The 14310-nt window shown below is 45.4% G+C and overlaps 1 protein-coding gene across 7 annotated transcripts in view; it reads right to left on the bottom strand.

The window, feature by feature from the left end:
* Positions 1 to 14310, bottom strand: part of Dcun1d4 (defective in cullin neddylation 1 domain containing 4) — a 79442-nt gene that overhangs the window by 39770 nt on the left and 25362 nt on the right. For 5 of the 7 annotated variants that reach the window (XM_021163557.2, XM_021163560.3, XM_021163559.3 and 2 more), the window contains 3 exons: positions 9919 to 9989; positions 9708 to 9747; positions 633 to 747 (listed from right to left, as the gene is read on the bottom strand). In XM_021163557.2, the coding sequence (XP_021019216.1) occupies positions 633 to 747; positions 9708 to 9747; positions 9919 to 9989 (226 nt within the window). The remainder of the gene's footprint in view (positions 1 to 632; positions 748 to 9707; positions 9748 to 9918; positions 9990 to 14310) is intronic. The other 2 variants (XM_029477541.2, XM_029477542.2) reach the window with 2 other exon arrangements.

Here is a 14310-nt window from a genome sequence, read left to right as displayed (position 1 = left end):
TCCACTTAAAGAGGAACACTGCAGTCCAAGGATGAAACGACCCACACAGCAGGCAGGAATGGGGAAAGACAGAAACTGAAGAAAAGACAGACACGACATGAAATTTGACATGTGAAGAAAGAAAAAGTTAAGGTTAAAGGCAAAACAATAAAGATACCTAAGAAGAACATGAAAAGCATGGCGTTCTTGGCATCACCATGGTTAACATGTAACCTGTCTGAGTAGTATTTAAATAGCCTTGTTTTTCAGTTTTCATTAAATTCTCAGCCCTATGAGAAGAAACTTTGACTGGCTGACAATCTGGGAGGACACTCAAAGCAGCTGCCTCACTCTGGCGGTGTGACTACAGCTAGTGAGACCCTCTCTGAAGGACAGACACCCAGTACTCCATACGACAGGCTACGCCAGCCAGGCTTCAGTGGAAATAAACTGATGTTTCACCCAAGTCCCAGAGAATCAATTGATTAGATGAAACTAATTTCTAATAACTCAGATTGCCTATTTTCTTTCTTAAATACAAACCAAGACATAAAATAAGCATCATGAAATAATTATACTTTGAAGAATCATCTACAGAAACAGAGGACTCCGGCCCACCTGCATGCTCTGGGTCCGTGGCCTTTGCACCCTACCTGTCATGCCTGCTTTTTTTGGCAGATAAGTCGTCTCCAGAGGCAGGTCTTCTCTTTTTCCTGGGTGGCATCACTTTGCTAAAGCAGTCCGAAGAACTGCAAGAGTGCAGGCTTCCTACGGAACAAATTTGGAGCACACAAAATTGAGGCATGGCATACGCAATACTTCCAAACACAGTCACCACTAAACAACTAACCCCAAGGCCTACCTGCCCTGTGAGGTGGTTAGACATCGTCCCCAAGGCCTACCTGCCCTGTGAGGTGGTTAGACATCGTCCCCAAGACCTACCTGCCCTGTGAAGTGGTCAGACATCGTCAGGACCATTACACAGAGAAGCAGGTTTTAGTTTCTCCTTTAGGAAAACGGTCTAGTCAAGAAATAAACCTTCCATTACACAAATCAATAAACCCCACCCCCCTCCCACAGCAGGAGCAGAGGTGAGCTTCACTGTCAAGGTGGCACTCAGGGAAATCACTTCTTACACGGCAATGTCCTTCAAGACAAACCGTCTTCCCGTCACAGACACGCACTTCATGAGGCAAAGCTGACTAAACAGCAACCCTACCTGAACACACACAAGCACACTAGTCTGAACACGGGCTTCAAGGGACATTGGATAGGGAGGGTGGGGGGTTTGGGAGGTGGGCAGAAATCTGACTTTAAAACAGAAGGCTCATGTCAACTGTTCCCTGTTTCTGCCACTTGCGAATGACTGCCTCCTTCAGCTAGGGCTCATGTGAGGAAGTGTAACTGTAACTTAGAAAGGGTATGAAAATCTGGCGATAGTAACACCGACATATCCACAGGGCTCCAGACTCTGTTTTCAACCCTTGCATGGACACACTCAGTCACGCTCCTAGTGTAAAGGACTGTGAAGAAAGAGGCACAACTGAGAAGAGAAAGCTGGACCCAGGAGAGTGGCTGTCTCACTGAAGACACTCAGACCGTGATTAGAAGATGTTAGATACCCCGTCTGGGTACGAGTGCCACTGGACACAGTGCTCAATTCTCACAAGAGCCCCGCACACGATAGGCAATGGTAATTCTCTACATAACAGCTCGGAGAAGCTGGCATCAGGCAACTTTCTAAGATCTCTAAAATGGTTAAAAGGCTGTGGATAGCCCATGCTGCAAGCATCCAAGGCTACAGCAACCCACGGTCAAAGTCAGCTTTCCAGCTAACACTGTAGCATGGGCAACTGCTCACCTATTTTAGGCATCTTATTCTGTTATCATTTGAAGAATGGTAAAGGTATCTCTCTTGTTGATTCTCTCACAATTATGAAGACAAGCATCCATCCGGCAAACATTTGAAGACACACTGTGTGTAGGTGTGTGCAGCCTAATGGTAAGGGAACTCGAGTGGTCAGTGCAAAGCCAGCTCTCGCCCACCATCAGCTGTAAGCTCTGTAACCCCTAACCCTAGGAAGTACAGCTATTCAAGAGGCCAAAAAGGAAGGTTAACAACCTGGAAGAACACAGGAAAAGGAAGTTAATAACTTCTATGATGTCTCAGAAACCAGAGGAGACTCTAGGGTGGGAGCAGTGGCTCTATGGCCACATGAAGGCTGGCCGCTGTGTGAGATGACTCAAGCTACATTTAGTAGTAAAGAGCTAGGATGGGGGCCAGATCACAGTCAGCTGGGAGGTGTGACAAGCCAGGCAAGAGTGGTCAGCAGTCAGAGCCACGACCTACTGAGAGCAATGATGAGCTGGAGCCAAACCCTGGCTCACTCTTAGGCTTGTACCGCTCTGCTGCATTTCAGGGTCTCCCATATGGACTCAAGTCCTCAGCCCATCCTGGACAGTCCCTGGACATCAGAGCCCAGACCTGACTTCCAGCAGGTTTAGACAGATCCCAGCTACCTTACCTGGAGCCTAACTACATCTGTCCTAGAGTGAAAAGTCCCTCAGAGATACAAAGCTTGCTCTATCTCTCACAGCAGCAGCTGAGAACAGGCAAAGAGCCAGAGCGGGTGCTGCCTACCACCTGACACACTCAATTCACCTTCCTTACAAAGAAGTCTCCAGTTCTCAAACCACACTCCATCGTGTGCCAAGGTTCAACCACTGCACTGACCTAAGCTTCCAAGGACTATCAGCCTCGAAGATGAGGCTAACCTTGCTTACCGATGCTTGGCGACCTAACTGTATAGCCTGAGGCAGAGTCCAGAACTGGGGGTATGCCTACTGTTGCGGTGGGCTTCCACTGCCCTGGAGAGACACACACGTGAGGGAAAGGCAGTTCCTTCCCAGAGAATCTGGTCTAGCAGCAGCCTTTCCCTCGCACGGTATTTACAGAACACAGGAAAACACACTTATCTCCTCAGTCCATGAGGAATGAGCACTTGAAAATAATGTCTCCTCCCTCCAATAAACCATAATCCATTCGCTCCTTTAGCACCTGCTTCTTCAGACACAGCAACACCATGTCTGCTTTCACCGACCCTACTCACCACAGTAGCACATCTTTGTAAGCACACAAACATCAACCAATCTCCTTACATGGTTTTCTTACTGAGTGTCTTAGTTTGTGTTTCATTGCTGTGGAGAGACACCATGACCACGGCAACTCTTACAAAAGAAAACATATAACTGGGGCTGTCTTACAGTTTCAGAGGTTTAGTCCATTATCATCATGGTGGGCAACATAGCAGCATGCAGGCAGATATGGTCTAGAAAAGGAGCTGAGAGTTCTACGCCTTGAACCATAGGCAGCAGCAGGAGGAGAATGTGTACCACACTGAGCATAGCTTGACCTCAAAGTCCATCCCCACAATGACACACCTCCTCCAAGGCCACACCTCCAACAGTGCCATTCCCTCTGGGCCAAGCATTTAAACACGTGAGTCTATGGGGTCATACCTAGTCAATCCATTACACCGAAGCTTTCTTCTCTAAGTTTTACAAACCATTTCTTTTCTCATATCTGTGTAGACCTTACTCATATCCTCAAGTTTGGCACCTTACTTTATTCAAAACTTTTATTTCCTAGCTAGGAAATATGACTTTGTTTTAGATCTTTCTGCTCTAAGTATTTTTATAAGTGAGTAACTGTTACTGGCCATTTTCCACAAATATGCCATGACTACTCTCTGATGACCACTATTCAAATATTCTGTCCTGCCCCTACACAGCTGCCTCACAAGACAGATGGAGAAAATACAGACTCATAGAGAATTCCCCAGGCTATGGAGAAAGCTGTTTTGCATGTTCACAATTTACCAACAAGACCTGCAGTCTGGGGTCAACCGCGCATACAGAAGTTCTGCCCAACATCCACCTGCTGCCTCCTCTGCTCCTCCCTTTGCCGGCAGATCCAACCACTAGGACTTCCTAAAGTACATCGTGGACAGAAGTGCTCAAGGCCTATTGATAGCCTGTGCTCACTCACTCAGGAGGCTCAGGCAGAAAGGAGACAAGTTCAACATGGGCTACCGAAGGAAGTTAAAGATTAAGACACAGCCTCAAAACAACAACAACAATACAGGAAAGGGAAAGAAAAAGCACATCCTTGTTTGTGGCTTCCTGTTGGTTCACTCATAATATATGCAGCAAACGTAATAATTTATAATAGTGAAATACACTTTACTCAACTCCATACGCAGGATTCACTGGACAAATGTGTTCATAGAACTGCATAAATTGAGGTGCTAAAGTCAGAGCGTTTCAGGATACTGAAACACCTGAGTAGCTACTGCGCCAAAGCTCCCGGTCTACCTCCCCAGTCATCAGCAAGACTGACTTCATGTCCACTGGCAGGTAGAGAACATGCTCCTTAAAATGACTAAGATAACTCCGTTTACAATTTAAAAAATGTTTACATCTAAATGAATGTTCTACAAATTCTTATGTATTTCTATCAATAAATTTAGCCTCCAAGCTTAGATACGTACGTTACTTCCATTTAATTATACCTTAACAGAAAATAAAATCCGAAAGTAGATAGTACAAGCAAGAACTCCTATGAATTTACTTACTTCAGAAAACAGGCTACTACCCACATGACATTCTAGGTGGTGGGGGGGGGGGTGCAAAGCCACAGACACAGCACTTCTCCTTACAGCATGGGGTTAGGACCTCAGGAAAGCCAGGCAAATGCACTACTGCTGACCAGCATCCCAGCCCTTGAGCTTTCAGGGACAGTGTCTTGCTGTGAGACAGTGTCTTATGTCTCAGGCTGGGTCAGGCTGTCCTTGAACTCTCATTCCATCAGCCTCAGCCTCTAGAATGCTGGGACTGCAGACACAGGTTTCTTCTAAATAGTGTGGCATTTAAATAATCACTAAAGAGACAATAACAATAAAATTTAGGGCCAGCAAGACAGCACATGCAATAAACGCATTTGTCACAAAACCTTGGCAACCTGACCTTGATTTCAAGGAATCCACATGAAGATGGAAAGAAAGAACCTATCCCAGAGAGTTCTCTGGGGACACACACATACACTCTCACAAGCACAATTTTAAAACCCAACTGTTTTTTTTCCTGAAAGTTTGAATTCGGTTTTTTTATTCAGTATTTCAAGAGAAAACTTTTATCTGTTTAATTAAGCCAATTACTGTAGCCTTTCTTCCCACATTCAACAATTTAGAATACTGCTGGCATTTTTTAGTAGGTCTATTTTAGTATTTTAGTATTGTCTCAGAAAATCAAGTTTTAAAGACAACTTGAGGTCACCTGGATAAGACAAAGGCCTTTGATTTAGTTTACCCATCCTGCTGGCAGTTTACCTTGGGACATGAATTCACCAGTGGGTATCTGAGTCGGGTCTTCTGGCTTCCGGTAATCACCGTACATTATAAGCTTCAGCAAGAATCCCAGTAGAGTGGATTTCCCATAAGACTTGGCAACTTGTAGCCCAGTCTCTATTCATTCCCAAGCAAGAGGACAAGGCTATTTCTGATTTGTCCAAAATGCACACCTTCATTTTGGTTAGCCTGCTGTCTCAGTTCATGACACTGTGTGCGGCTCATTCTGCCCTGTCAAGAGTCTTCAGGAAGCTCACTCCACTGAGTGAACTCACTCAATGTCAGAGATTTCAGTTTCGGCTGATAAATACATAGCAGTCTCAGACATCTCACCAGTACATAGGATCTTATTGCATTATCTTGAACACATCAGTGATTACCCATTCAAAAACTGGTAACTGTTTTTTTAAGATTTATTATATGTAAGTACACTGTAGCTGCCTTCAGACACTCCAGAAGAGGGTGTCAGATCTCATTAGAGATGGTTGTGAGCCATCATGTGGTTGCTGGGATTTGAACTCAAGACCTTTGCAAGAGCAGTCAGCACTCTTACCAATGAGCCATCTCTCTAGCCCAAAACTAGTAACTTTTAAATGAACCAAATGTTCCTATTTTAGGACAAAAGAAATCCCCTTTATCTCTAAGTAAGAGGGACTCCGGCACATACCGTTACTTTTCCTGACTTTTTCTTCTTTCCTCTGTGCTTTTCTCTTGTTCACCATTTCTCTATTTTCGAGCTACTTTTGCTCAGACTTATCTCCCTATCTGTCCCATGGAAGATCAGAGCACAAGGCAGCACATGAGATGCTCTGCCTCTGACATGGCCTTGGCTCTACTGCACATAATGCTTAGTGCTCAGATTCCCAAGTGCTGGACCAAGACAGTCCAAGGAAACACCTGCTCATATCTCCAAGCCTCCGCTCTCTGCCTAACGTAGACAGTATACACTGGAGAGCAGGAAACACAGCAGGTGCCTTAGCCAGGTGTGGAACTGTGGTGATGGACTGGTAAACAAGCCCTGCTCAGGGGGTCCTACAAACATAAGGGCGTGAGTTTAGATCCCCAACACCCACATACAAAGGTAAGCATGGATGCATGTGCCTGTAACCTTGGCCCCAGAGGAATAGACAAAGACAGGCAGATCTGGGTGCTTGCTGGCCAGTGGAGTCTAGCCAAAACCAGTGAGCTCAAGGTTCATTGAGACTGTTTTAAAAAATAGGGTGGAGAAGCAAGTGAAGACATCTTAATGTCAACCTCTGGCCCCTACACGATCACCCAGTGTACTTGCACACATTTATACATCAGTACACACACACACATACACACACACACACATATACATACATACATACATACATACATACACACACCATACACACATACTCTCTCTATATAGATAGATAGATAGATATAGATAGATATACACCATACACGCATGCACATACATATATATACACACACACACACACATACAATACACATGCACAAGACAACACTCACCACAATATATATGGTATATGTATACAATACTCACACACACACACACACATACACATATATATACCATACACAAACATATTGTATATGTATACTCACACACATACACACACACCATGAGCACACATACAGGTGAGCACACATAAGCCATGAGCACACATACATCATGAGCACTAATCAACACAGTCCAGGCATTATGGCATGGCAGTGACCACACTTCAGACACAGCTGTGGACCAAGAGGCACACAGAGCCAGGGCCAAACACCCTTTCCTCCATTACTGCTCTTAGCTGAAACTTGGTTATCATGTTGCCATTTTCTTTGTTTGTTTGTTGTTTTTGTTTTTCAAGACAGGGTTTCTCTGTATAGCCCTGGCTGTCCTGGAACTCACTCTGTAGACCAGGCTGGCCTTGCACTCAGAAATCTGCCTGCCTCTGCCTCCCAAGTGCTGGGATTAAAGGCATGCACCACCACTGCCCGGCTAATATTGCCATTTTCAAGTTTAACACTTAGATATGAAATTACTTACTAACAATTACTCATTTAAATCTAAACTCCAAAATTAACTATATAATATTCACAAGCCAGAGGTGTTGTTACCATAGCTAAGATAATCTTAAGAGTCTTACTAATACAAAATTCTATTTTAAAAACTAAAACTACCAACTCTTAAGTTTAAAAACAAAACAAAACAAAACAAAACTTCACAACCACTGCCAGCTTCAAGCAGAGAACTGTGGTTTTCTCCTTAATTATTAACTTGACCCTAGAAATTTTATTCAAGAATTACTAAAATAGCTGAGAGTTAGGCTCAAACAAATGCACATCAGGAGGCTGCACTGGAACATATGACATATGTATGAACTGGACAATTAAGCAGCAATTTAAAAAAGAGAACAGATCCTTTTTTATTTAATGTGCTACTAAAAACGGACTGCTTGCCCTGGACCTCCTCAGCTCACCGGCCTCGGTCTGCTCCCCTGTCTCATATTCCCATGAACAGAGATCCTGTCTGGTCTGAGAGCCAGAGAAAGGATGCTGAGCAGAGAGCCAAGCTGCTCTGAGATGCAGCCATTCCAGCGGAGCGGGAAGTTGTTCTCCATTACAGGGTCAGTAGAGAGCACACAGCAGCTGTACCAGCCTGGACCCTGTGAGAGCTGACTGAGAGCCAGTACTTTCCAGCCGACTACTTCTTCAACCTCCACCTCATGGTTAAAGTTCAACTAACTCTGAGTCAGTCTGGGGAGAAGCTGAGGATGAGACCACACAATAACAATCTACCATTAAATGAAAATGTGAAAACCATGGATGCTTCAGAAGACACAACGTGTGTGAAAGTTAATCTGGGAGAGAAAAGAATACAGAAAGTAGTGCTGAGCAGAGTGACAGACTGGGAGAGCGAAGACCACCAAGTTCCACTCCCTTCACTTTGGCACTGCTCAATGCCTTCACCAAGCTGTGGCCTGAATGTGTCACTCCAAAACTCATCCCTGACAGCAAATCCCCAAAGTGCTGGAATGGAGAACTGGGGTCTCTGAGGCTGACTGGGTAATGGGCTGAAACCCCAAGGACTGAGAAAAGAACCCTGCGGGGAGCCCCCACCTCCTCCAGGGCCCCTCACCAGACAGCAATCTGTCACCTGCCTCTCCAGCCTCCAGAACTGAGAGTCAGACAGGACTATTTATAAGATACTTGCTCTAGGGTGTTGTAACAGCAGCCTGAATCAGCTAGCATGGAGCTGTAGTGATTTTCTATTTTACAGTACACTTAAAAGATTTTTGACACAAGTTTTGTAACCTAACTGGCTTAGGGAAGAGCTTCTCCAAGTCTGGTCCCTTAGTTGGCTGCATCATGACCTAGGTGCTGGTCAGATGGGCAAACACTGAGACCACACCCTGAACTTACAGCTGAGGGCTGAACTAAGGCAATCATTGCGCTGCTTAAACCCTGAGGACCTCAGGGCCAAAGCACAGCTCCAAGATCTCCACTTTCCCACCCCATTAGGTCTCAAACCTGGGACAAAGGGCTAACTGAGATGCCTATTAACATATAAAAGCTGACACAGTCTACCAGATTCTCCCAGCAGGTTACAGGGTCCTCCTGAGTGGTATAACCCAACCCTACCCTAAACTTCCTTACCCAGGGACTAGGCTGGGCTGCCCCTCCCTCTGCTGCGCTTTCCTATATAACCCAGCCATTCTGGCTACTGTCTGTCTTTTGGCCTCTTGGCCTCTTTGCCAGTGCTTCTGGTTCCCCTCTCTTGAGCTCTCTCCTCCATCCCCTCTCCTCTCATGGCCCAGTTCAGTTAGCAGGTTATGTTCAGTCTGGACCCTTCTGGATGCTTCTGGGTATGCTCTTCCTCATAGCTCCAACCAACCTTCTTCACTGCCACACCTAGGAGCAGTCAGGCACTCCACTTACTTCTTTCAATTCACTCAGGACCCCTCAGGGCAAAAACACAAACACCTTCCCAAGTTTCAAACCACTCTGGCCTGTAAGTGACACACACCTTTCCAGGGCCTTTCAGCAAGAGCCGAGATGCTTACGTAAGGAAAAGGACTGCTCCTGAAGGCTACCAGAAAAGTCTTCAGGCCCTTTGAAGAAACCAGACAGCCAGCTATCATAATCCTGCACCTCAGGAACAGAGTCCCCACTGGGAAGGAGGAGCCTTCTTACCCCAGGCCTCAAGAGTCAAGAGTCGCAACTTCTTAACTGAGGGCACTGGGGAGTGGGAGGGGCTGGTAGAGCATCCGTGGCCACCGCTTCCCTTGCACAATCACATCTCAGCGCGGTCACTTAAATGTCAGTAGTGTTATTTGCATTTACCTGTTTGGTGATCGTCTTGGCCAACGTCTTCTGTCAGATTCTGTAAGAAATATGATCGTTAACACCAAGAAATCGCACATCCTACAGTAAGCATGAAAACTCAGTATTGTCATAAGCACGTGATAACCACAGTGTAAATTCTTTTATCCAACACGCCTGCACAGAAGGACTGCTTCCAAGCTGGCGACTGTATCTTTAAAGACTGACTTACTAGCTTGTTAAGGGTATGGTAGATCTTATGAATGTTTGCCAGTGTTGAGAGATGAGAGTTCAGCTGAAAGTCTTTAAAAGAGAAGGGAGAGAAGAAACCAGTGTTAGCTATTTCTCATTCAGCAGGAAACTGCAAAAGCTCAAAAGTAAACATGTATAGTTGTCCTAGTAGCTCGACTAGCAGGACGCTTACAAGGGAACAGCGGCGTGTAACTACTGAGCCAGCCCCAGGAGTAAGCTCTGACAGCAAAGTCAAGTCTCCAACCAAATGCTAAGAGTCATGCGAGTTCATGTCAGCTCTACAGTAAAAAGAAAACACCGCAGTGGCTGTGAAACCCTGCCAGCAGCCAACCTGCATTCCTTAGGAGGATATAAATAATGTTAGGAACTCAAATGATCACGCAAATAGAAGATGGCTCAGATCTCAGAGGAAACAGGCTTGCTTTCCCATCCTTTCCCAGAATCTTGGTATAATAAGCACGCTCCAGGGCAGAAAAATGACAGAATGGTGTCCCAATGTCCAGCACTTTATAACCTAACAATGTATTTCTTCAGATTATATGGTTCTATCACAGGAATCTACCACCCTCCACCTCCCCTTAAGCACGAAGATAAAGAACTGTCTCATGAACTATTGGTTCCAGAACGCATGGTAGTGTGCAGGCCCCTGCAGGCCCTGCAACAGTGAGAATGCCAGGTTCTAAGCTATACTCCCGGGAAAGCAGCCCGGCACAGAGGAGCACCCATCCCCATCCATCCCCCACCTCTAAGCACCTCAGGACTGCGTGCTAAGTCGGGCACCAGAGACCCTACCGGCTGCTCAGTCCTAGAATCTTGCATAGCACGACTACAGTACAGGGCCAGGCTTTGCAATCTCCCGCCACAAAGGTTTCCACAGCTGAGAATGCAGCTCAGTGGTAGAGTCCTAACTCAGAATGAGTGAGGCCCTAGGTCAATCCCTAGCACCACACACATGCAGACACGTTTTTATAAAGTATGCCCACATACATATATGCAGGCTATACAGAGGCGCTAAATGGTTATTGATAATTTCATAACTGAGCCGGACGTGGTGGCACACGCCTTTAATCCCAGCACTCGGGAGGCAGAGGCAGGCAGATTTCTGAGTTCGAGGCCAGCCTGGTCTACAAAGTGAGTTCCAGGACAGCCAGGGCTATACAGAGAAACCCTGTCTCGAAAAACCAAAAAAAAAAAAAAAAAAAAAAGAAAGAAAGAATTTCATAACTGGAAAAGCATTAAGTATTTTTATAAATACCAGGATTTGCATTAATTCTGTTGCTTTCCTATCACAAATGTTAGACTGAAAGTGGCCTAGAAAAGAGATACTCTATTCTAGAGTCACACCATTCTAGGGAGAAAGAAGTAAGTCACTTCACTGAGTTATCACTTGGGATGTGCACCAGACATGGAGAACACAGCCAGGGGTCAGTGCCACCCGGTGAGCTATCTGCTGGGCTGGACTCTCTGGCAAAAAGGCTCACTTGCACTAGGAATCCATCCCTGAGCAGCCCTGCCAGGATGGGAGCCAAGCAATGAGATATCCTGACATTCACAAGGGGGCACAGGAACAGATGACACCCATGTGCATATGCACTGCTCTCAAGTCACTCTCACTGCCTTCCAGAACCAGTGTGGGCTGAGTGACAGCCAGAGCAGGGCCTCACCTCTACATGGGCCCTAAAGATGGACTCCTAGCCAGGTATGCTGCAGCATGGAGGGGGTAGGGGGATGGTATGCTCAAGACCCAGTCTTAGAAAGACACACACACACACACACACACACAAAGAAAAACAGAAACAAAAGCCCCCTTATAGCATCTGAATAATCCAGCCAGGCTTAAGGTACACAGCACAGGATCTATCCAAATGACCCACTTAGCACAAGCACCCAGGTGAGACCGTGCACATGTGCCTGCGTGTGCAGTGTCCATAACGCCTCATGTTTATACTTGAGAAAAGTGGACGGGGTCTCCAAGCCAGAAACAATGGTGCTTACTCAGACCAGCAGAGGCTGTGAGGAACTGAAATACACAGCATCCATACCCTTCTGCAGCTGCTAAGGAACACAGAAACCATCTTAGTATTTGTTTGTTTAGGAACAGGAAAATGGGTGAATACATTCCACTATCACTTTGCTCCACAGATCCACCCTAAACTAAAGCTGAGACGATGGCCTGTCTTATCACAGAGGACAACAGAAGAGAAGCCAGAAAGGATGTGTCAAAGGTTTATGAACATACAACATGCATCCCTGTGGTCACCATATGTCAATCACAAGCCTGTGGTTCAGGCCATGACAGACCTTGGGTAAGTGTCAAAACAAACTGAGGTTGTTAAACCTTCCTCTTCCGTAGTAAAGATGGAAGACACACAAGATAAGAAATAAACTTTCCTTGCACTGAATTCGCAGACTTTCATGAGCTACTACAGCCTGCCCTGGCCTCCAAGGGTCTTTCACACCAGCCCACAAACCCCTCCCCACCCCCTCCACACCAGTCTTCCCACTACAGCTTAGTCCACAGGGCACATACCAAAAGCACCACTGGGTTTTGCATTCTGGCCTGTGGGCCTAGAAGTTGTTTCAACTCGAACCCTCTGGTTTAGTTAATTCAACCCAACTTTCATCTATAAAATGAAATGGTGTCCTTCCTGTATAGTGTGGTAAAGATGAAACTGTGTAACTGGCTGCCGACCACAATGCCTACATATGTCAGGCCCCAACCATAACACCTAGAATACAGTAAGGACTCAATAAAAACTATCAACTCCCCACCAAGTAATCAGAAAAAGCATCCATCTGATACCAGCCTTGTATCAAAGACCTGAAAGTCAGAGCTCCGCTGAGGTGAGCGGCCTGAGACATCTCTACAACCTATGAGAGTGCTGCTCTACCCAAAGTGTATGTATATACACAATGATGGCGCCAGTGAATCTCCACACACTGAAACAGACAAGAGTGCTTACAGTTGAGCTCTCTATATGGAGCTGCACTTCACTAAAGGCAATAAGAGGGTTCATTTCACAAGTCAACATACTATGTCAATTATCCTCTTCCATACCCATTCCTACCACAGCCACAGGCTGTCACTGCACTCAAAAGGCAGTGACTGAAAAGGGAAAAGCAGATGAAACCACTAACATGAATGGCCCTTTCGTCTCAGTGTAAGAAGACATGAATTTAGAAGGAAAAAAAAAAGGAAAAAATAGCAATAAAAGATAACTTCACAAAGGTTAACAGAGATTGGATTTATGGTTCACCTGTACTGTGCTCAGAGCAAGGAATAGACCTTGAAATCTAAAATAGATTTCACATCCTTAAGGCAGAGATGTCAGGGTAAAGATCAAACGCTTTACAGAGAACACAGTCAGGAAAGCACTAACTGATTCATAAAAACCTGCTCATCTTTCAATTCCAAAGGATAAACACGAGGCTAAGTCAAGCGTCCTCCATGATCCGCAGCTTTCCACAGAGAGCAGAGGGGGTCCGACTCTGCAGGTGACAGGCACCCCTCTACAGTCTGCATTAGGGCAACCATCAGCTCTGCAAAACACAGTCTGTCTAATAAAGAGCTCACCGACATTATCTTCTGGGTGTTTTCAAAACCACCAATAAATGCTGACTGGGTATGAAAATGTTTTTTGGTTTAATTACTATTTGCTGTGATCTGTGCAAGATGAAAGGGACGGGAGGACACAGACCACTCTGCTAACCACCGTAGATATAGAACTCTACAACGTGACACAGGAGAACTAGGAATCAGGCGATCTGGGGTAGTAAACTCAGACACGAACATCAAATAACAACAATTCAAGTTCTAGCAGTTTATATATCCGTAAGAACCAGAAGCAATTTAAATGCACAATAAGCAAAATCCTTCCTTCCTACCATAATGCCAATTATAAAATATAATCGAGAGATCTCAATTATAATAGCATCAAAAAAGCAATAAGACATATAGGAATAAACTTCAAAATGTGAGACAGAAATGCAGAAACAATCAAGTTTGGTGACAGATGTCATCGTAGCGATGGTTATTTCTGGAAGGGGAAAGTGCCAACATTATGAAGCAATGGCTTCTGTCTTCAGAAAACTAAAAATGAAAGGCAATCAAATTCCTATTCTGACTGCCCTGCAGTTTTCACACACCCCACCCTTTTATACCCACCCATCCCCCACAGCCATTTCCTACCCCTGGGGAAAACCTAGGAGGAGAGAGGAAGGGAAGGCTTGGAACCAATCTTGGAATGAAGATGCTGGCCCGGTCAAGCACTTTCTCCCCAGTTATCAACATGAAGCATGGTTTCTCTGCCAGAGAAACTCTAGGGGGCAGACTACGTGTCTGGGGCTTTGTGGGCTCCACAAGTGCTTGGCC

The sequence above is a fragment of the Mus caroli genome, unplaced genomic scaffold, assembly GCF_978045245.1.
Source record: "Mus caroli unplaced genomic scaffold, Mus_caroli_1 scaffold_4, whole genome shotgun sequence".
NCBI classification, from domain to species: Eukaryota; Metazoa; Chordata; class Mammalia; order Rodentia; family Muridae; genus Mus; species Mus caroli.
Note: the sequence above shows the minus strand (reverse complement) of the source record. Positions and strands in the feature narration are given on the sequence as shown.